Genomic DNA, 22246 nt, shown 5'->3' with positions numbered 1-22246 from the left:
TCCTAGCTGTGCTCTCTGGCTTCTCCACACTTCTGTGTGTCTGCTATCTCTGTGCATCACCTGGATATTTGCTTTATCGTTAGAAGTGTTAAAATCTCATCCATAGTGAAGGATAATTCTGCTACCAGTAATAGCCTTCTAACTGACAACCACATCTGTGAGATCAAGGGACAGAATGTCAGTGGCTTGAAGGATGCTCAGACTGCAGATAGACTGTCAAAAGCTGGGACTGTGGTTACCCTCACGATCATGCCTGCTTTTATCTGGGAACATTATTAAACGGATAGCTCCCAGCATTATGAAAAGCATGATGGTTCACTCCAGTCCTGAACTTTAAATGCCTTGTACAGTGAATCACATCACAGCTGAATGTTTCCAGCTTTCCTCTTTGCCTACTTCTCTATTTCTCACATGATGCTTTCCTGGAACCTGAAGGAATATGGTGCTTGGATGCCTTTTATTTTCTATCATAGCTGGGAAACTCACTCTATTTCATATCAGCTTCTGAATTGAAGATAGATGTGTAGCCTTAGCCAGGTTCTAGAGATGTAAAACACTCAAAGTTTTACTTACATTCCTAGATTTGGTTCTTTACTGGGAACCTGATGTGTTTATATAAGCCATGGTTATTAGGATAAATGGTGTAGGCTTAGCTTTCCCTGAGAACTGGTCAGCTTTCTCCTAGAACAAAGCACGGTGTTAGTCATGTGTTTCAGTTCTGTGGCATACTTTGAATTTAGTACATCAGCATAGTACATTGCCTTTGATAGTTATTTTTTAAGTTTTCTCTGTGTGGGTATGTAAAATCCAATTAATCAACACTGTTTTCATTCCAGAGAAGCATTATACAGTTGTGTGTACATTGCAAGACACTGTAATGATTGTCATTAAATCTTAATGACCTTCACATCATATGCTTCAATTGTCACCTTAAATATAATAAGCATTTAGTATAAAAGCCAAAATAGAATTATTGCTGCCTTCTGAAACCTGAAGTGTTACCTCTCTATTAAACTGCTATATGCTATATCTGATCAGCTTACTGGTAAAGCTGAGGTGCCTAGTCGTATCAAGATTTTCTAGTCACTGTACAAAGAAAATGCCTAAGAGCTGCCCTATTGCTTTCTGAGAAAACAAAGTGCTGTATATTTCATGTGTAAGTTGTTATACTCAATAACGTTTTGGGTCTCTTATTTACTTAGAGAATAATTTGGTAATATCTAAATTAGGGTTTGAATCCTAATATTATGTAACTTTAGCTAAGTTGGCATGGTTTTAGGTGTTTACCTAGTCGTCTTAATTTGTTCCACTTTCTGAATCCTTAATGTAAACAAAAATGGCAAGGACACTTTATCCTGATTTATTTCTTTCTGAATTAGTTAATCTCCTATTCTATTATAGTATGTGATACTATCGTAATAAAGGTAAAAAACGTTAAAAAATATTAGGGGAAAACTTTACCTAATGTGTTGGGTGAAGAACTATAGGTCAGTGGGACATATGCAGTAGTGACTGGAATGTAAATGGATAATATATGTAATAAAATAATTTTCAGGAACTATTTCTCCTTTTATTTCATGAGAACATAATGTAACAATGAAGAATGAATATTTACAGTTGCTTTGAAACAACCCCTCTATATAAACCACAGTGGTACACAACGTCTACAGAAAGGCCTGGTTAATTCCCACAAATACTGAGATGAAGGGTGTACATAACACACTTCTTCATGACTATAAATGTCTGGAATGGTCAAGGAGCTGAGAGAAGTAAGTTGGATTTGGGGTGTAATCCAGAGTAAGCCAGTCCTCGGATTTGTCAAAGTCGTCAAGGATTCTTTGCCAGAGTTCCTCTGCAGATGGACCCGAACCTCGAGCCTCCTCTGGGCAATGGGTGGCAGCTTCTAGGACATCTGTAGATTCAGTCACTGGAGTAAGCCAGTCCTCGGGTATGTCAAAGTCGTCAATGATTCTTTGCCAGAGTTCCTCTGCAGATGGACCTGAACCTTGAGCCTCCTCTGGGCAATGGGAGGCAGCTTCTAGGACATTTGTAGATTCAGTCACTGGAGTAAGCCAGTCCTCGGATTTCTCCAATTCGTCAAGGATTCTTTGCCAGAGTTCCTCTGCAGATGGACCTGAACCTTGAGCCTCCTCTGGGCAATGGGTGGCAGCTTCTAGGACATCTGTAGATTCAGTCACTGCTAGATCAGTCTGGGCTTCAACTGCTGCTGATTGACCAGAATCCCAATCTATAATGGGAGCATGGCCAACAAGCAGATCTTCCTGCTGACTACACCTGTCTGCATCACTGGCCTGATAATGATGCAGAGAAGATTCCTGGATGCAGTTGAGTTTGGGAATGGAAAACTCACTAAATGTGCCTGAACACATGGGCTCTCCATTCTCAGCAGCAACAAGAGATATGGAACCAGGAAAGTGGGTTGATTCAAAAACTAGTTTTGAACTTCCATTGGTCTCTGGCAAAGCTTCTGTAATATTCTGGAGAGCCATCCGCTTGTACTTAGCTCGGCTGTTCTTAAACCAGATCTGGAAAAGAAAGAAGATATCAGAAGAATGCCTGTTGTCCCCTAACAGGACCACAAGGTGAAGATTTTGGATAAAAGGTGTTTGTATAGCAATGATTCACATGTCAGAAACAAAGAAGCAGGAAACTCAAGATGGCTAAGATATTATAATAAAGTAGATTGTGTATGACCAGACAACATAAGAATGGGGAGATTGAGCAAGTGTGTCCTGTATTTTAGCAGGAGCTCTGATGATTAGATTTCTGAGACCCTGCATGGAAACAATGCTATTCTATATTGCTACCAGGTTGATAAAAATTTGAGTCCCAGCATTTGATTCATAAATATCCACCACCTAAAACTGCCATCACTGCCCTAAGCATTTAAGAACAAAATTAAAGTTTCTGATGGGAAAGTGTAAATTTTTGCTGTTGGATTGAGGGAAATGAGAGGGGCAGACCTTGATGTCCCTCGCTGTCACACCAACTAACTCTGCCAGCTTCACACATTGATCCTGGTTTGGGTACTGACACTTATCAAAATGTTCTTGCAGCAGGTGCTTTTGTTTTTTGGTGTACACAATGCGTTCCTTCCGCACCTTTCTTGAAGTCACAGGGCCAGATTGATGGTCACCATATTTCTCTGACAGTACCACAGATCCTATGAGAACATGGAAACAAGATTTCAATTATGTATTTGATAACTGAGACGCCCTGAGGGTTTTTTCAAAGTAGGTAAACCTGGGCCCAGTACAGGATCTAGTTGCATTTGGATACCTGATTTTCTTGATGGTCCTTGGAACTCTTGCTGATGTAGGTCCCTTTCAGGGTCTGAAAGACTTGATTGCATTGGATTTGTTGGGGTCAATATGGGACTGTAATAAACTTGAAAGGGTAAGTTCCTTGCAGTCTCTTGAAGCCTTTGGGGTCTGGTTTCTATGGGTGCACTTGAAGGCATTTGGAATTTTGGATACAAGGAGGGACCTTCAGCCCTATGTGTGTTCCGAACCTATTGGAATATGTTCTGGAGAATCTAGTAAAAGAAAACACGTCAAAAAACCTACAGAGAGCACTGATTTACCCATCCTGCCTACCCAGCATTTGGTTTGGACTGTTACAGAGCAGGAATCAGACAGGAGCTTCATTCTTTCTGAACAACTGCCTCTGTTTCCAAATCTTACAAGTATTCTCAGTATTGAAATAAATATGCACTTGGCTCCAGTATTAACAAGAGGTTGCCAGTCCAGGTAAGCTGGCAATTGAATGTTCATTTCCAATGTTTAAATTTTCCATATCCTACACTTCTGGCTGTGAAATTTTGTTGGGACAGACTACTAGCTAGTCTGCCTCTGCCCATGAAAATAAAAGCCTGAAGGCTTCACAGGATTTCTGTGGCATGCAGGGCAACTGACACAAAAGTCAAATCACAAACCCAGGAATTCTGCAAACAGAGTAAATGGACAACTGACACCAAAGTCTGAAGACCTCCCAGGGGCACTGCAGCATGCAGAGAAACTGAATCGACAGTCTGAAAGCCTGTCGGGAATTCTTTTGCATGCAGGGAAACAAAACCTACAGTACTTATGCTTCCCTGGTTAACAGGGAAACATAGGGCAACAGCTTGACAAATCCTCTCAAGCGTAAACAGTAAGAAGGCATCCCAGTAGATGTGTCACAGCCAGGGCAACATATCTCCAGTTTCTCTGCCCCTCTAAAGAACCCACAATTCAAAGGTCTTCAAGAAGGCCTCCCTGAAGACACACTGCCACCAGGGCAACAAGTCACCAGTGTACATGCCCCTCTGAAGGTTCCACAGTCAGAAGATCCCACAGGAGGTTTGCCACATCCAAGGCAACTGGCCTACCATGAGACTTGAGTCAACCTAGGGACAAAAAAGACAACTCCCAAACAGAAACACCCCAACCAGAAAAAAACTCCCTATAACCATATGACAAGAGGCAAGAGCAAGACCATGAGAAACAGAAGCCAGTAAAATTTGGCATTATAAGAAACTACTTCTCCCACCACAGCAAGCCCTAGATAGACAAATGCACTTGAAAGTGAGGAAGATGACCTAAAATCTTATCTCATTAAGATAATAGAATCCTTTTAAAGAGATATAAATAACTCACATAAAGAAATATAAGAAAACGCAAGTGAACAGGTAGAAGCACTTAAAGAGGAAACACATAAATCCCATAAGCAATACAGGAAGATACAATCAAAAAAGTGAAAGTTTTTTTTAATGCAGTCCAAGACCTAGAATTGGAAGTAGATATAACAAAGACAAATATAGGCAACCCTGGAAATTGAAAACCAAGGAATGAGATCTGGGATAATTAATCATTACCAGGAGAATACAAGAGATAGAAGAAAGAAAGCAGCAGTCTCAACTAACCTGGACCCCCCAAGATCTCTCAGAAACTAGGCAACCACCAATTAAGCGTACACCAGCTGATATGAGGCCCCCAACACATACTCAGCAGAAAACTGTGGGACTGTACTCCCTCAGAAAAGATGTACCTAATTCTAAAAAGACTGGAGGCCCGAAGTGGGCAGGGAGTTCTTATAGGTAGGGGGTGGGGTGAAGACATTCTCCCTGAGAAGGAAACTAGACTTACAGGATGTGGAACTTTCCGTGGGAGGACCAGAGGGGGATACAATCTGGATTGTAAAAAAGATTAAATATTTTGTAAACAAAGGAATATTATCATAATTGGAAAAACATGATCCCAGTTTCTCCTCCTTGCAGTATGACACCCTGTGACAAAATAAAGAATCAAGGGCAATGGAACATGTCCCATTTCCATGGACCCTTTCCACTCCCGTATTCTAAACAAGAGCATTGATGATCTAATTACTCTGGATGTCAGAAGGCACGTACACCTAAGCCAGATCCCCTGATATTGAAGTTCTATACCAAGGACTTAGCCTTAATTGAATCTCCCTATCAAGAACCCACCCACAGGCTCCTCCTTTCATCCTCTAGAATCCAGCAGCTATACACACCCTGTTGTAACATCCAGTCTGTAGCCACAACTTAATATCTAACGGAAATATGGCCAGATCACAGACTTTTTTTGTACTCTTTTCTTTTGTGTCTGAGTTTCGCTAAATGAACTATGCTGTATGTGAGTCAAACTGAACACAAGGCTGAAACAGAATTCAGAAGGATCAGCCTAACTATTACTTCCCAAGCAGGGCTAAGACTAAAGGTGTGTAACAAAGAACTGAGCCATCCTGAAAGATTTGTTCCTAACATGGGCTCCATCGAGAAAATAAAAATTTTCCTTACTCTCTAGGAGCAATCTCAAAAAATGCGTCTCTTCTCATCCTGCTGCCAAGAGGACATGCACGTTTCCGGCCACCACTAACACCTATTTATTTCTCCAAACTTTCTCTTCTGAGACTGAGGCAGGTTCCATGTGCATGCCCCTGACTTCCTGATTCACACTATACATGCAAGCCAGGGCTCACAATTACAAAAACCCACTTGCCATTAGTTTCCGAGTCCTGGGATTAAAGGTGTGATCCATGCATCCAAAATGGTTACAGATTTTAATTGAAGGAGGGCCTGCTCAGCCAAACACCATCCAAGATGTCACACTTTTGAGTCAGAATGCCACTACTATGCCTTATCTAGGCAATCTGGAGCCTCAATTGGTCCCAAGATCACTTGAGATCCCATTGTCAGTTCTTCCCTTTGTCCTATAGACAGGCCTCACTATCTATTGATCCAGGCTTTCTCAACAGCTCAGGATTCAATCTTGTGCTTAGAATGAAGAATATAGCCCCTTGAGGTCTCTTGAAAGTTCATCCATAGAGTGCCCCGATCAGGGCAAATCACTGCTCTGCACTGTTCACATTTATGGGATAGACTTGAAATATCTACTAAATTTAAATAAAATCTTCTGCATGTATACAGGGCATATTTTATACTTCACCTATCAAACACCCATACAGGCTAAAAAAATCACCAAAATCCTCCTCCACTGTCTCCCAAATTTTCCCCAACTTGATATCCCCTTTACATAGCAACCTTAGACATTTCATGCAACTCACCAATTCACCAGGAATGAAAAGGGTTCCTGTAACCTGCTCAGTCCTCTGTCTTTGAATTCTCCTTAGAAGACCTGCCCTTATATATCTCTCCTAACCTGGAATTCAAAGCCCCTCCCACCCTTTGGCTCCTCCCACTTGCAATATTCAAATCCATTATTCTCTCCCACCCTTTGATGCTACTCCAGGTGTAGCCTCATTTTATAGAACCATGAATTTAAATATTTTGGTTTGTAATCCTTTATTTCTTTACATTTTATATTTTACTTTTATTACTTCCCAGTTCAGCTGTTACTTTCCTCCCAGACCTCCCTCCCACAATTTTTCATCACATTCCTAATCCCATGTCTCCAAGAGAATGCCTTCCACACCAGACCTTTGCTCTGGTTTAAATAATATAATGTGTGTAGCCATCTTACTTTTGTTTCTGTCTGGTTTTTAAGGTATAAATATGTTCTGCATGTCTTGGTTATATAGTTTTGACTGGGAGTGCATTGAATCTGTAGTTTGCTTTTGGCAAGGTAGCCATTTTTACTACATTAATTCTGCCAATCCATGATCATGAAAGAGATCTTTCCATATTCTGAGATCTGCTTTGATTTCTTTCTTCAGAGACTTGAAATTCTTGTCATACAAATTTTTCACTTGCATACTTAGAGTGACACCAAGATATGTAATGTTATTTGTGACTATGGTAAAGGGTGTCATTACCCTATTTTCTTTCTCAGCTTATTTATCCTTTGAGTAGAGGAAGGCTACTGATTTGATTGAGTTAATTTTACATCCAGCCACATGGCAGAAATTGTTTCTCAGTTGTAGGAGTTCTCTAGTGTTGTTTTATTGGGTTGCATAAGTATACTATCATATCATCTGCAAATAGTGATGTTTTGACTACCTCCTTTCCAGTTTGTAACATTTTGACAAGTGTTACAAACTGTACCTCCTTTTGTTCTCTAAATGCTCTAGATAGATCTTCAAGTACTATATTGAATAAATAGGGAAAGAGTGGGCAACATTTTCTGGACCATAATTTTAGTAGGATTACTTCAAATTTCCTCTGTTTAGTTTGATGTTGGCTTCTGGTTTGCTGTATATTGCTTTTACTATGTTTTGGTATAGGCCTTGAATTCCTGATCATTCCAAGACTTTTAACATGAAGGGATAGTGAATTTTGTCAAATGCTTTCTCAGCATCTAACTAAATGATCTTGTGGGGTATTTTTTTTCGAGTTTCTTTATGTAGTGGATTACATTGAAAGATTTCTATATATTGAACCACACTTGCATTGCTGGGATGAAGCCTATTTGATCCTGGTGAATTACTGTTTTGATGTGTTCTTGGATTCGGTCAGCAAGAATTTTATTGAGTAGTTTTGGATCACTGTTCTCAAGGGAAATTGGTCTGGAATTCTCTTTCCTTGTTTAATCTTTGTTTGGTGTATGTATAAGCAATACTGTGGCTTCATATAATGAATTGTGAAGGATACCTCGGGTTTCTGATTTGTGGAATAGTTTGAAAAGTATCCGTAGTAGGTCTTCTTTGAAGAACTGATAGAATTCCCAACAAACACATCTGGTCCTGTGTTTTTGTTGTTGTTGTTGTTGTTGTTGTTGTTTTTGGTGGTGGTGGTGGTGGTGGTGGTTGTGGTTGTGGTGGTGATGGTGGTGTTTTGGGAAGACTGTTAATAACTGAATCTATTTCCTCACGTGTTATGGGACTATTTTGATGGTTTATCTGATCAGGTTTTAACATTGGCAGCTGGCATGTGTCTACAAATCTGTCCATTTCATCCAGATTTCCCAATTTTGTTGAGTATAAGCTTTTGTAGTAGGATCTGATGATATTTGGAATTTCTGCAGTTTCTGTTGTTATATCTCCCTTTTCATTCCAATTTTATTAATTTGCGTGTTTCCTCTATTCCTTCTTGTTAGTCTGCTAAGTGTTTATCTATCTTGTTGATTTTCTCAAAGAACCAACTCTTGGTTTTGTTGATTCTTTGTATAATTCTTTTTGTTTCTACTTTGTTGATTTTGGCCTTGAATTTGTTTATTCCCTGCCATGTATTCCTCTTGGATGTATTTGTTTCATTTGGTTGTAGAGCTTTCAGATGTTCTGTCAAGCTGCTAATGTAAGCTCTCTCCATTTCCTTGTTGGAGGCACTTAATTATATGAGTTTTTCTCTTAGCACATATGACTATTGACAGCTTTTCAGGATTTCTAGTTGCAACTGCTTTAAGAGGAGAACCTTCTAGAAAGGTTATTGTTCATTGTTTACAGGCTTTTACTGCTAAGGGACTGCCTAAAGTTGGCAAGACAGATAATGGGCCTGCATACACTGGAAACAGCTTTGAACAATTTTGCAAGGAATTTGGAATTGAACATAAAACTGAAATTCCTCATGATCCAATGGGACAAGGAATTGTTGAATGTATCTGAAAAATTAGCTTTAGAAAACAAAACAGGGTGAGTTTTAACTTCCAAGGTCACCAAAAGCACATCTCGCTTTTGCATTATTTGTTTTAATGTTTTGTAAACTGATGCTAAAGGTCAGTCTGCAGTAGATCATCGCTGGCATCCAGACACTTCCAGCTCATATGCCATGGTTAAATGTTGAGATCCTTTAACTAATACTTTGGAATGGCCCCAACACTGTTTTAATACGGGAATGAGATCCTGTTTGTGTTTTTTCACATAAAGGAATTGGAGATCAATGACTACTGAAAAGATTGTTTCGCCAAGTGGACACAGATCCTGAGCCTTCTAATGATTATGATACTAATGATGAAGGCATCTCAGGATCCCTATGAGCCATCTAAATTAACCTGAAGGGTAGTCTTTGCCCTTACTGGATAGCAGGTGTTTTCTATCAATTCTCAAAGCCACCCTCCTTACACCAGGAGGCTTGATCTTGTTTGGATCTTTGTCAGCTCCCAGTTTAGGCACTTAACTAAGCAATTACCCCTTGGAGGTTCACTTGAGTATGATTGAAAAAAGTCCTGCTCCACAAATCCTTGGTCATGTGAAGGTTTTATCTGAAAGGTGGGATGTAGACATCCAGTGCTTAGAGACCATTTAAGCATTTGTTCTTTTCACATGTGTCCTTGAGATGGCAGGACTAGATCCCATGGTCATAGTTGGGTGGTGCAGAAGATTATTTTCTGTGCTGTTTGGAAATGTGAGACCACAAGGAATGTTTACTGGAAGCCCCAAAGAGATTTAATTACAGTTGCTAGGATTTCAACAGGTTCTGGCCTATCTAGTTCTAGTTATAACGGTAATGGACATTGTTTCTTCAGGGTTTTAGTTGTGCCAAAGCTGCGCTGTCTGGAACCTGGAAAGGAGTAGCATCCTTGGTTAGTTTTCTCTGTAACCCAATTCCAGTGTCTGGAAAAAATGTTAGAGAAGGCTGGATTAAAGGAAGGACTTGGACACTTTGGCTTTATAAGGAAGATTATGATTATGGACTGCTTGTTTGTTTGTTTGTTTGTTTGTTTGTTTGTTTGTTTGTTTGTTTGTGACAGGGTTTCTCTGTGTAGCCCTGGCAGTCCTGGAACCTACCCTGCAAACCTGGGTGGCCTCAGAAAACTCAGCAATCTGCCTGCCTCTGCCTCCCAATGACAGGGATTAAATGAGTGTACCACCCAGGAGGGGCCCTCTCCCCTTGATCACTAATTGAGAAAATACCCCACAGCTGAATCTCATGGAGGCATTTCCCCAACTGAAGCTCCTTTCTCTGTGAAAGAATGAGTCAAGTTCACACACTAACCCATCCAGTACAACATGTAAGAATGAAGTAAGGCTGGGCATCATAACAGAGCCTTTCAATCCCATTACCTGCAAAGCAAATGGATGAGGATCTCCATTTGTGGAAGGCAGTCTTGTTTACATAAGCACTTCCAGGAGAGTTAGAACTACGTACAAAGGCCCTATGTTAAGAAATCAAAAATAATGCCAGGAGGTGGTGGCACATGCCTTCAATCCCAGCACTTGTGAGCCAGAGGCAGAGAGATTTCTCAATTCAAGGCCAGCCTGGTCTACAGATTGATTGCCAGGACAGCCAGTGTTACACAGAGAAACCCTGTCTCCAAAAACAAAACAAAAAAATCCAAAATAAAATAAGATGAATAAATCTTTGTAATGGAAAAACAAAACAACTGTCATTGTACTAGCTGTTCTGCCAAGAGTAATTATAAAAATTCCTTTCAGAAAATAATTAACACTATTTTACCTACAATCTGATTTAATACTACCTAATGAATATTTACTTCGGGTGACATCATCACTCTTCATATCACTGGATATTCTGGAATAGTCTCAAACTCACTCAGAGTTTGACTCTGCCTCCAAATACTAACCATAAAGGCATGTAACACTACTCCTGGATTAATTTTTCTAAACAGGCTTTGGGAACAAAGAACAGGATGCCCTGGAGAATAGAATCCTTCCATCACAATTCATGGCATTAAAAGTGAGCCCTTCCAGCCTGACGGGGGTGGTGCACTCCTTTATTCCCAAAACTTGGAAGGCAGAGGCAGGCAGATTTCTCAGTTCCAGGCCAGTCTGGTCTAAAGACTGAGTTCCAGGGCAGCCAGAGCTACACAGAGAAAAACTGTCTCAAAAAACAACAACAACAAAAGTGAGCCCTACCACACCCAACTTAATTCATTTTCTACAAGTTCATTTGCATTTTGTTCAGTTTTCTGTGAGTGTTCATGTCTCATGTGTGCGGTCCCTGTGCCTCAAAAAGGGATTCAGAGCCCCTGCGTCTGGAGTTATAGCATATATGGGATTCCAGACCAATTAGGAACCAAATTTCAAGAATCAAGATCAACAAGCAATCTTTTCTTTTGTTGTAAATGTAAGTGTATACATGAACACGTGTCAGTAATGTGCAAGCATGCCTGGAACCCTACAGACAGAAGGAGGGCTAAGACTCCAAAGGAATACAATTCCCAATGGATGGTTCTGAGCCACATAGTGGAGGTTGGGAACTAAACCAGGCTTTCCTGATGAAGCAACTATTGCTCTGACTCACTGAGCCATCACTCCATCTCCACAATAAGTAACCCTCAGTTAAATCCAGCTCTAGTTCCATAATGCTAAGAGTTTTGATATTTTGCAATGGTATGTAGTAGAAGAGATCACATTCAATTAAATTCAAGTTAGATATGGTGGTGCACTCCTTAAGCCCAACACTTGGAACACCAAAGCAGGTAGATCTCTGTGAGTTCCAAACCAGCCTTGACTACAGTGTAAGTCACAGGACTACCATGGCTGTTACAGAAAAAAAAAACTGTCTCAACTAAAAGAGACAGATCAAACTGTACTCAAGAAAGCACTTTTATAAATGCAAATCAAAACAACCCTGAGATTTCACCTTAAACCAGTAAGAATGGCTAAGATTAAAAATTCAGGAGAAGCAGATGTAGGCAAGGATGTGGAGAAAGAGGAACACTCCTCCACTCCTGGTGGGGTTGCAAATTAGTACAACCACTCTAGAAATCAGTCTGGCAGTTCCTCAGAAAACTGGGCACCTCACGTGCAGAAGATCATTCTATAACACTCCTGGGAATATACTCAGAAGATTTCCCCAGCATTAATAAGGATACATGTTCCACTATGTTCATAGCAGCCCTATTTATAATTGCCAGAAGCTGGAAAGAACCCAGGTATCCCTCAACAGAAGAGTGGATGCAAAAAATGTGGTATATATACACAATGGAGTACTATTCAGCCATTAGAAACAATGAATTCATGAAATTCTAAGGCAAATGGATGGAGCTGGAGAACATCATACTAAGTGAGGTAACCCAGACTCAAAAAATGAATCATGGTATGCACTCACTAATAAGTGGATATTAACCTAGAAAACTGGAAGACCAAAACATAATCCACACATCAAATGAGGTACAAGAAGAACGGAGAAGTGGCCCCCGGTTCTGGAAAGACTCAGTCAAGCATTATAGCACAAAACCAGAACAGGGAATTGGGAAGGGGTGGGGGGGAGAACAGGGGGAGGGAAGGGGGCTGATGGGACTTTCGGGGTTTGGGGTCTAGAAAAGGGGAAATCATTTGAAATGTAAATAAAAAATATATCGAATAAAAAAAAGAAAGTTCTTTTATTTAAAGAAAAATTAACTGCACTTTAGTTAGGAAAAGATACTGAGAGTAACAGACTCATTTGGCACACACCTATAAAATCAGCAGAGTGGATGTTGGAGAAGAATGGCAAAACCTGGGGACCAGCCCTCTTGGGAGCTCTCACAGACTCAGTAGCCAACAAAAGACCACACACACACACACACACACACACACACACACACACACATGGGTTGAACTTAGGCCTCCATAATATATTTAGCAGATGTGCACTTCAGTCTTCATGTGGGTCCCCCAATAACTAGATTGGAAGCTATTGGCTGTCTCTGGAGCCATTCTTCTACCTAGGCTGCCTTGAGTGGCCTCAAAAGGAGAGAATGCACCTGATCCTGCAGAGACTTGATGCATTAGGTTCAAGGTAGACCCATGGGGGAACCCTATGAGAGAAAGGGAATAGAGTAGTGACTATCAGGTAGGGTTGGGAGGGAGGTAGTTTTCAGAACATAAAATGGATATATTTATTAATGGGAAACACTGCCTAGACAAAGAGGAAGGAGAAACTGAGGCAATTTCCAATTAATTGCCAGTACAAATTGTAAACCATCCTATGGGCAAGAACCAACCCCTGACACTATCAATGATACTCTGTTATGTTTGTCAATGGGAACCTTGCATAACTATGCTATGCTCATTGTTATACTCCTGGGGACCTGGCTAGCCCAATTTTAATCTGATGCCTGCCATTCAGCAACCAATGAGAACTAAAGCAGAGACACATAGGCAGAAATATAGGCAGAACCAAGGAAGCGCCACAGAACGGGTAAAAGACTGCAGTAGTTAGAGCAGTTGAAAATACCAAGAAAACACAGCCCACTGGATCAAATAAGCTAGGCTTACAGAGATTTACAGAGATGGAAGCAACAATCAGGCAGTCTGTATAGGTCTGACCAAGGTCCCTACATATGTGGTCCTGTAGCTTGGAGTGCCTGTCTTTGTCACTGAGGTAGATTTCTATGTAGCAAAATGGTGGATCCTGTTTACATGTCCAGTCTGTTAGTCTATGTTTTTATTGGTAAATTATGTTCATTGAGGTTAAGAGATATTAAGGAAAAGTGATTGTTGCTCCCGGTTATTTTTGATGTAATTTTTATGTTTGAGTGCTTCTCCTCTTTTGGATATGTTGAAAGATTATTACTTCCTTTTTCTAAGGTGTAGTTTCCCTCCTTGTGCTGACATTTTATATTACCTTTTGTAGGGCTGGATTTGTGAAAAGATATTGGGCAAATTTTGTTTTATCATGGAATATCTTAGTTTTTCCATATATGGTGATAAGAGTTTTGGTGGGTATAGTAGTCTGGGCTAGCATTTGTATTCTCTTATGATCTGTATGAGATCTGCCCAAGATCTCCTTGTTTTCATGGTCTCTGGTGAGAAGTCTCCTGTAATTCTGATAAGTTTTCCTTTCCATTACAGGTTTTAACGGTCTTTCTTTGTCAAGTGTATATCTGTTCTTGTCCAGTCTGTTTGGATTTCTGTAGGCTTCTTGAATGGTCACAGGCATCTCTCTCTTTAGGTTAGGGAAGTTTTCTTCTACAATTTTGTTGAAGTTATTTACTGGTCAATTAAGTTGTAAATCTTTATGCTCCTCTATACATGTAGTCCTTAGGTTTGCTCTTCTCATTGTGGTCTGGATTTCCTGAATGTTTTGGGTTACACGGTTTCTGCATTTTGCATTTTCCTTGATGGTTGAGTCAATGCTTTCTATGGTTCTTCAGCATCTGAGATTCCTTCATCTAACTCTTCTATTCTGTTGCTGATGCTTGTATCTATGACTCTTGAATTCTTACCAAGGTTTTCTATCTCCAGCGTTGTATGCCTTTGTGATTTCTTTGTTGATTCTAGTTCCATTATTAGATCCTGTATGGTTTTGTTCAATTCCTTCACCTGTTTTTTTTCTGTGTGTGTGTGTGTGTGTGTGTTTTCCTGTAATTCCTTAAGAGAGTTTTGTGTTTTCTCTTTAAGGACTTCTACCTGTTGACAAATGTTCTCCTGTTTGTATTTAAGGGAACTATTTATGTCTTCTCTGACTTCCTATATCAGCACCATGAGATGTAATTTTAAATCCAGATCTTCTTTTTCTGGTGTGTTGGGGTATCCAGGACTTGCTGTTGTGGGAGAACTGTGTTCGCATGGTGCAATGTTGACTTGGTTGGTTGGCAGTGTTCTTGCATTTGATTTTTGCCATCTGGTTATCTCTGGTGCTAGCTGGTCTTGATGTCTCTGACTGAGGTTTAACTGTCCTGCTAACTATTTATCTGAACACCAGGGACACCCATTCTCTCTGGGAGGAGTTTATGTATGCAGAGCTGTGATAATGTGTGAACTCAGGCTTACATATACAAATCAAAAGTATCCTGTCACCAGCTGATTCTTGATTCCTGTGTCCTGATGGTTCTTAGCTGGTCCCACTTTGTCCAGAAATTTGAGAATGGTGGTAGCCTCACCTTTGGACACAGATTGGTAGGCACTCCTGAAAGACTAGCTTCCTTGTGGTGGTATTTCTATATTTAATTCTGTGGCCCAGCAACTTATCTGGATGCAGACAAAAATCAGAAGTCTTCTGTCCCAGGCTGATCCTGGTTACCTGTGTTCTCAGGATTTCAGGCTGGTTCCTCTGAGCAGCAGGGGTGGTCCTCCCTGTGCTCTCAAACCTCTCTGCACTCCTGGGTGGTTAGCTATCACCCTGATTAACCAGGATATGGCACTGTGTGGGAGAGGATCATCCCCAGCGGGAGATAGAAACCAAATGCTTCCTGCCTGGGAGTACTTGACATGATCCTCTGAGCAACAGGGATTCTGGCCACTCCACACTTCTGTGTGTCTGCTATCTCTGTGCATCACCTGGATATTTGCTTTATCGTTAGAAGTGTTAAAATCTCATCCATAGTGAAGGATAATTCTGCTACCAGTAATAGCCTTCTAACTGACAACCACATCTGTTAGATCAAGGAACAGAATGTCACTGGCTTGAAGGATGCTCAGAGTTCAGATAGACTGTCAAAAGCTGGGACTGTGGTTACCCTCACGATCATGCCTGCTTTTATCTGGGAACATTATTAAATGGATAGCTCCCAGCATTATGGAAAGCCTGATGGTTCACACCAGTCCTGAACTTTAAGTGCCTTGCACAGTAAATCACATCACAGCTGAATGTTTCCAGCTTTCCTCTTTGCCTACTTCTCTATTTCTCACATGATGCTTTCCTGGAACCTGAGGGAATATGGTGCTTGGAGGCCTTTCTATTTTCTATCATAGCTGGGAACCTCACTCTATTTCATATCAGCTTCTGATTTGAAGATAGATGTGTAGCCTTAGCCAGGTTCTAGAGATGTAAAACACTCAAAGTTTTACTTACATTCCTAGATTTGGTTCTTTACTGGGAACCTGATGTGTTTATATAAGCCATGGTTATTAGGATAAATGGTGTAGGCTTAGCTTTCCCTGAGAACTGGTCAGCTTTCTCCTAGAACAAAGCACAGTGTTAGTCATGTGTTTCAGTTCTGTGGCATACTTTGAATTTAGTACATCAGCATAGTACATTGCCTTTGATAGTTATTTTTTAAGTTCTCTGTGTGGGTATGTAAAATCCAATTAATCAACACTGTTTTCATTCCAGAGAAGCATTATACAGTTGTGTGTACATTGCAAGACACTGTAATGATTGTCATTAAATCTTAATGACCTTCACATCATATGCTTCAATTGTCACCTTAAATATAATAAGCATTTAGTATAAAAGCCAAAATAGAATTATTGCTGCTTCTGAAACCTGAAGTGTTACCTCTCTATTAAACTGCTATATGCTATATCTGAGCAGCTTACTGGTAAAGCTGAGGTGCCTAGTCATATTAAGATTTTCTAGTCACTGTACAAAGAAAATGCCTAAGAGCTGCCCTATTGCTTTCTGAGAAAACAAAGTTCTGTATATTTCATGGGTAAGTTGTTATACTCAATAACGTTTTGGGTCTCTTATTTACTTAGAGAATAATTTGGTAATATCTAAATTAGGGTTTGAATCCTAATATTATGTAACTTTAGCTAAGTTGGCATGGTTTTAGGTGTTTACCTAGTCGTCTTAATTTGTTCCACTTTCTGAATCCTTAATGTAAACAAAAATGGCAAGAACACTTGATCATGATTTTTTTCTTTCTTAATTAGTTAATCTCCTATTCTATTATAGTATGTGATACTATCGTAATAAAGGTAAAAAACGTTAAAAAATATTAGGGGAAAACTTTACCTAATGTGTTGGGTGAAGAACTATAGGTCAATGGGACATATGCAGTAGTGACTGGAATGTAAATGGATAATATATGTAATAAAATAATTTTCAGGAACTATTTCTCCTTTTATTTCATGAGAACATAATGTAACAATGAAGAATGAATATTTACAGTTGCATTGAAACAACCCCTCTATATAAACCACAGTGGTACACAACGTCTACAGAAAGGCCTGGTTAATTCCCACAAATACTGAGATGAAGGGTGTACATAACACACTTCTTTATGACTATAAATGTCTGGAATGATCAAGGAGCTGAGAGAAGTAAGTTGGATTTGGGGTGTAATCCAGAGTAAGCCAGTCCTCGGATTTGTCAAAGTCGTCAAGGATTCTTTGTCAGAGTTCCTCTGCAGATGGACCTGAACCTCGAGCCTCCTCTGGGCAATGGGTGGCAGCTTCTAGGACATCTGTAGATTCAATCACTGGAGTAAGCCAGTCCTCGGGTATGTCAAAGTCGTCAATGATTCTTTGCCAGAGTTCCTCTGCAGATTGACCTGAACCTTGAGCCTCCTCAGGGCAATGGGTGGCAGCTTCTAGGACATCTGTAGATTCAGTCACTGGAGTAAGCCAGTCCTCAGATTTCTCCAAGTCGTCAAGGATTCTTTGCCAGAGTTCCTCTGCAGATGGACCTGAACCTTGAGCCTCCTCTGGGCAATGGGTGGCAGCTTCTAGGACATCTGTAGATTCAGTCACTGCTAGATCAGTCTGGGCTTCAACTGCTGCTGATTGACCAGAATCCCAAGCTAAAATGTGAGCATGGCCAACAAGCAGATCTTCCTGCTGACTACACCTGTCTGCATCACTGGCCTGATAATGATGCAGAGAAGATTCCTGGATGCAGTTGAGTTTGGGAATGGAATCCTCACTAAATGTGCCTGAACACATGGGCTCTCCATTCTCAGCAGCAACAAGAGGTATGGAACCAGGAAAGTGGGTTGATTCAAAAACAGGTTTTGAACTTCCATTGGTCTCTGGCAAAGCTTCTGTAATATTCTGGAGAGCCTTCCGCTTGTACTTAGCTCGGCTGTTCTTAAACCAAATCTGGAAAAGAAAGAAGATATCAGAAGAATGCCTGATGTCCCCTAACAGGACCACAAGGTGAAGATTTTGGATAAAAGGTGTTTGTATAGCAATGATTCACATGTCAGAAACAAAGAAGCAGGAAACTCAAGATGGCTAAGATATTATAATAAAGTAGATTGTGTATGACCAGACAACATAAGACTGGGGAGATTGAGCCAGTGTGTCCTGTATTTTAGCAGGAGCTCTGATGATTAGGTTTCTGAGACCCTGCATGGAAACAATGCTATTCAATATTGCTACCAGGTGGATAAAAATTTGAGTCCCAGCATTTGATTCATAAATATCCACCACCTAAAACTGTCATCACTGCACTAAGCATTTAAGAACAAAATTAAAGTTTCTGATGGGAAAGTGTAGATTTTTGCTGTTGGATTGAGGGTAAAGAGAGGGGCAGACCTTGATGTCCCTCGCTGTCACACCAACTAACTCTGCCAGCTTCACACATTGATCCTGGTTTGGGTACTGACACTTATCAAAATGTTCTTGCAGCAGGTGCTTTTGTTCTTTGGAGTACACAATGCGTTCCTTCCGCCCCTTTCTTGAAGTCACAGGGCCAGATTTATGGTCACCATATTTCTCTGACAGTACCACAGATCCTATGAGAACATGGAAACAAGATTTCAATTATGTATTTGATAACTTAAACGCCCTGAGGGTTTTTTCAAAGTAGGTAAACCTGGGCCCAGTACAGGATCTAGTTGCATTTGAATACCTGATTTTCTTGATGGTCCTTGGAACTCTTGCTGATGTAGGTCCCTTTCAAGGACTAAAAGACTTGATTGCATTGGATTTGTTGGGGTCAATATGGGACTGTGATGAATTCGAAAGGGTAAGTTCCTTGCAGTCTCTTGAAGCCTTTGGGGTCTGGTTTCTATGGGTGCACTTGAAGGCATTTGGAATTTTGGATACAAGGAGGGACCTTCAGCCCTATGTGTGTTCCGAACCTATTGGAATATGTTCCCGTTCTGCAGAATCTAGTAAAAGAAAACACGTCAAAAAACGTACAGAGAGCACTGATTTACCCATCCTGCCTACCCAGCATTTGGTTTGGACTGTTACAGAGCAGGAATCAGACAGGAGCTTCATTCTTTCTGAACAACTGCCTCTGTTTCCAAATCTTACAAGTATTTTCAGTATTGAAATAAATATGCACTTGGCTCCAGTATTAACAAGAGGTTGCCAGTCCAGGTAAGCTGGCAATTCAATGTTCATTTTGAAATGTTTAAATTTTCCATATCCTACACTTCTGGCTGTGAAATTTTGTTGGGACAGACTACTAGCTAGTCTGCCTCTGCCCATGAAAATAAAAGCCTGAAGGCTTCACAGGATTTATGTGGCATGCAGGGCAACTGACACAAAAGTCAAATCACAAACCCAGGAATTCTGCAAACAGAGTAAATGGACAACTGACACCAAAGTCTGAAGACCTCCCAGGGGCACTGCAGCATGCAGAGAAACTGAATCGACAGTCTGAAAGCCTCTCTGGAGTTCTTCTGCATGCAGGGAAACAAAACCTACAATACTTATGGTTCCCTGGTTAACAGCTAAACATAGGGCAACAGCTTGACAAATCCTCTCAAGAGTAAACAGTATGAAGGCATCCCAGTAGATGTGTCACAGCCAGGGCAACATATCTCCAGCTTCTCTGCCCCTCTAGAGAACCCACAATTCAAAGGTCTTCAAGAAGGCCTCCCTGAAGACACACTGCCACCAGGGCAACAAGTCACCAGTGTACATGCCCCTCTGAAGGTTCCACAGTCAGAAGATCCCACAGGAAGTTTGCCACATCCAAGGCAACTGGCCTACCATGAGACTTGAGTCAACCTAGGGTCAAAAAAGACAACTCCCAAACAGAAACACCCCAACCAGAAAAAACTCCCTATAACCATATGACAAGAGGCAAGAGCAAGACCATGAGAAACAGAAGCCATTAAACTTTTGCATTATCAGAAACTCCTTCTCCCACCACAGCAAGCCCTGGTTAGACAAATGCACTTGAAAGTCAGGAAGATAACCTAAAATCTTATCTCATTAAGATAATAGAATCATTTAAAGAGATATAAATAACTCACATAAAGAAATATAAGAAAACACAAGTGAACAGTTAGAAGCACTTAGAGAGGAAACACATAAATCCCATAAGCATTACAGGAAAATACAATCAAAAAAGTGAAAGTTTTTATTAAAGCAGTCCAAGACCTAGAATTGGAAGTAGATATAACAAAGACAAATATAGGCAACCCTGGAAATTGAAAACCATTGAATGAGATCTGGAATAATTAATCATTACCAGGAGAATACAAGAGATAAAAGAAAGAAAGCAGCAGTCTCAACTAACCTGGACCCCCCAAGATCTCTCAGAAACTAGGCAACCACCAATTAAGCTTACACCAGCTGATATGAGGCCCCCAACACATACTCAGCAGAAAACTGTGGGACTGTACTCCCTCAGAAAAGATGTACCTAACCCTAAAAAGACTGGAGGCCCGAAGTGGGCAGGGAGTTCTTATAGGTAGGGTGTGGGGTGAAGACATTCTCCCTGAGAAGGAAACTAGACTTACAGGATGTGGAACTTTCCGTGGTAGGACCAGAAGAGGGATAAAATCTGGACTGTAAAAAAGATTAAATATTTTTTAAACAAAGGAATATTATCATAATTGGAAAAACATGATCCCAGATTCTCCTCCTTGCAGTATGACACCCTGTGACAAAATAAAGAATCAAGGGCCATGGAACATGTCCCATTTCCATGGACCCTTTCCACTCCCGTATTCTAAACAAGAGCATTGATGATCTAATTTCTCTGGATGTCAGAAGGCATGTACACCTAAGCCAGATCCCCCTGATACTGAAGTTCTATACCAAGGACTTAGCCTTAATTGAATCTCCCTATCAAGAACCCTCCCACAGGCTCCTCCTTTCATCCTCTAGAATCCAGCAGCTATACACACCCTGTTGTAACATCCAGTCTGTAGCCACAACTTAATATCTAACGGAAATATGGCCAGATCACAGACTTTTTTTGTACTCTTTTCTTTTGTGACTGAGTTTCACTAAATGAACTATGCTGTATGTGAGTCAAACAGAACACAAGGCTGAAACAGAATTCATAAGGATTAACCTAACTGTTGCTTCCCAAGCAGGGCTAAGACTAAAGGTGTGTAACAAAGAACTGAGCCATCCTGTAGGATTTCCTCCTAACATGGGCTCCATCGAGAAAATAAAAATTTTCCTTACTCTCTAGGAGCAATCTCAAAAAATGCGTCTCTTCTCATCCTGCTGCCAAGAGGACATGCACGTTTCTGGCCACCACTAACACCTATTTATTTCTCCAAACTTTCTCTTCTGAGACTGAGGCAGATTCCATGTGCATGTCCCTGAATTCCTGGTTCACACTATACATGCAAGCCAGGGCTCACAATTACAAAAACCCACTTGCCATTAGTTTCTGAGTCCTGGGATTAAAGGTGTGGTCCATGCATCCAAAATGGTTACAGATTTTAGTTGAAGGAGGGCCTGCTCAGCCAAACACCATCCAATATGTCACACTTTTGAGTCAGAATGCCACTACTATGCCTTATCTATGCAATCTGGAGCCTCAATTGGTCCCAAGGTCACTTGAGATCCCATTGTCAGTTCTTTCCTTTGTCCTATAGACAGGCCTCACTATCTATAGATCCAGGCTTTCTGAACAGCCCAGGATTCAATCTTGTGCTTAGAATGAAGAATAGAGCCCCTTGAGGTGTCTTGAAAGCTCATCCATAGAGTGCCCCGATCAGGGCAAATCACTGCTCTGCACTGTTCACATTTATGGGATTGACTTGAAACATCTACTAAATTTAAATAACATCTTCTGCATGAATACAGGGCATATTTTATACTTCACCAATCAAACACCCATACAGGCTAAAAAATTACCAAAAATCCTCCTCCACTGTCTTCCAAATTTTCCCCAACTTGATATCCCCTTTACATAGCAACCTTAGACATTTCATGCAACTCACCAATTCACCAGGAATGAAGAGGGTTCCTGTAACCTGCTCAGTCCTCTGTCTTTGAATTCTCCTTAGTAGGCCTGCCCTTATATATCTCTCCAAACCTGGAATTCAAAGCCCCTCCCTCCCTTTGGCTCCTCCCA

The 22246-nt window shown here is 40.7% G+C and overlaps 1 protein-coding gene across 1 annotated transcript; it reads right to left on the bottom strand.

Annotated features, from left to right (window-relative positions):
- Positions 1-2348: 2348 nt before the first annotated feature.
- LOC127684922 (homeobox protein DLX-4-like) lies at positions 2349-3508 on the bottom strand (the record flags this gene model as incomplete). The annotated part of the gene is made up of 3 exons (XM_052181693.1): positions 2349-2546; positions 2985-3184; positions 3301-3508. Coding segments are annotated over 3 exons (606 nt in total), but the record flags the coding sequence as incomplete, so codon positions are not given.
- Positions 3509-22246: the final 18738 nt, after the last annotated feature.

The sequence above is a fragment of the Apodemus sylvaticus genome, chromosome 1 (genome assembly GCF_947179515.1).
Source record: "Apodemus sylvaticus chromosome 1, mApoSyl1.1, whole genome shotgun sequence".
Lineage (NCBI taxonomy): Eukaryota > Metazoa > Chordata > Mammalia > Rodentia > Muridae > Apodemus > Apodemus sylvaticus.
Note: the sequence above shows the minus strand (reverse complement) of the source record. Positions and strands in the feature narration are given on the sequence as shown.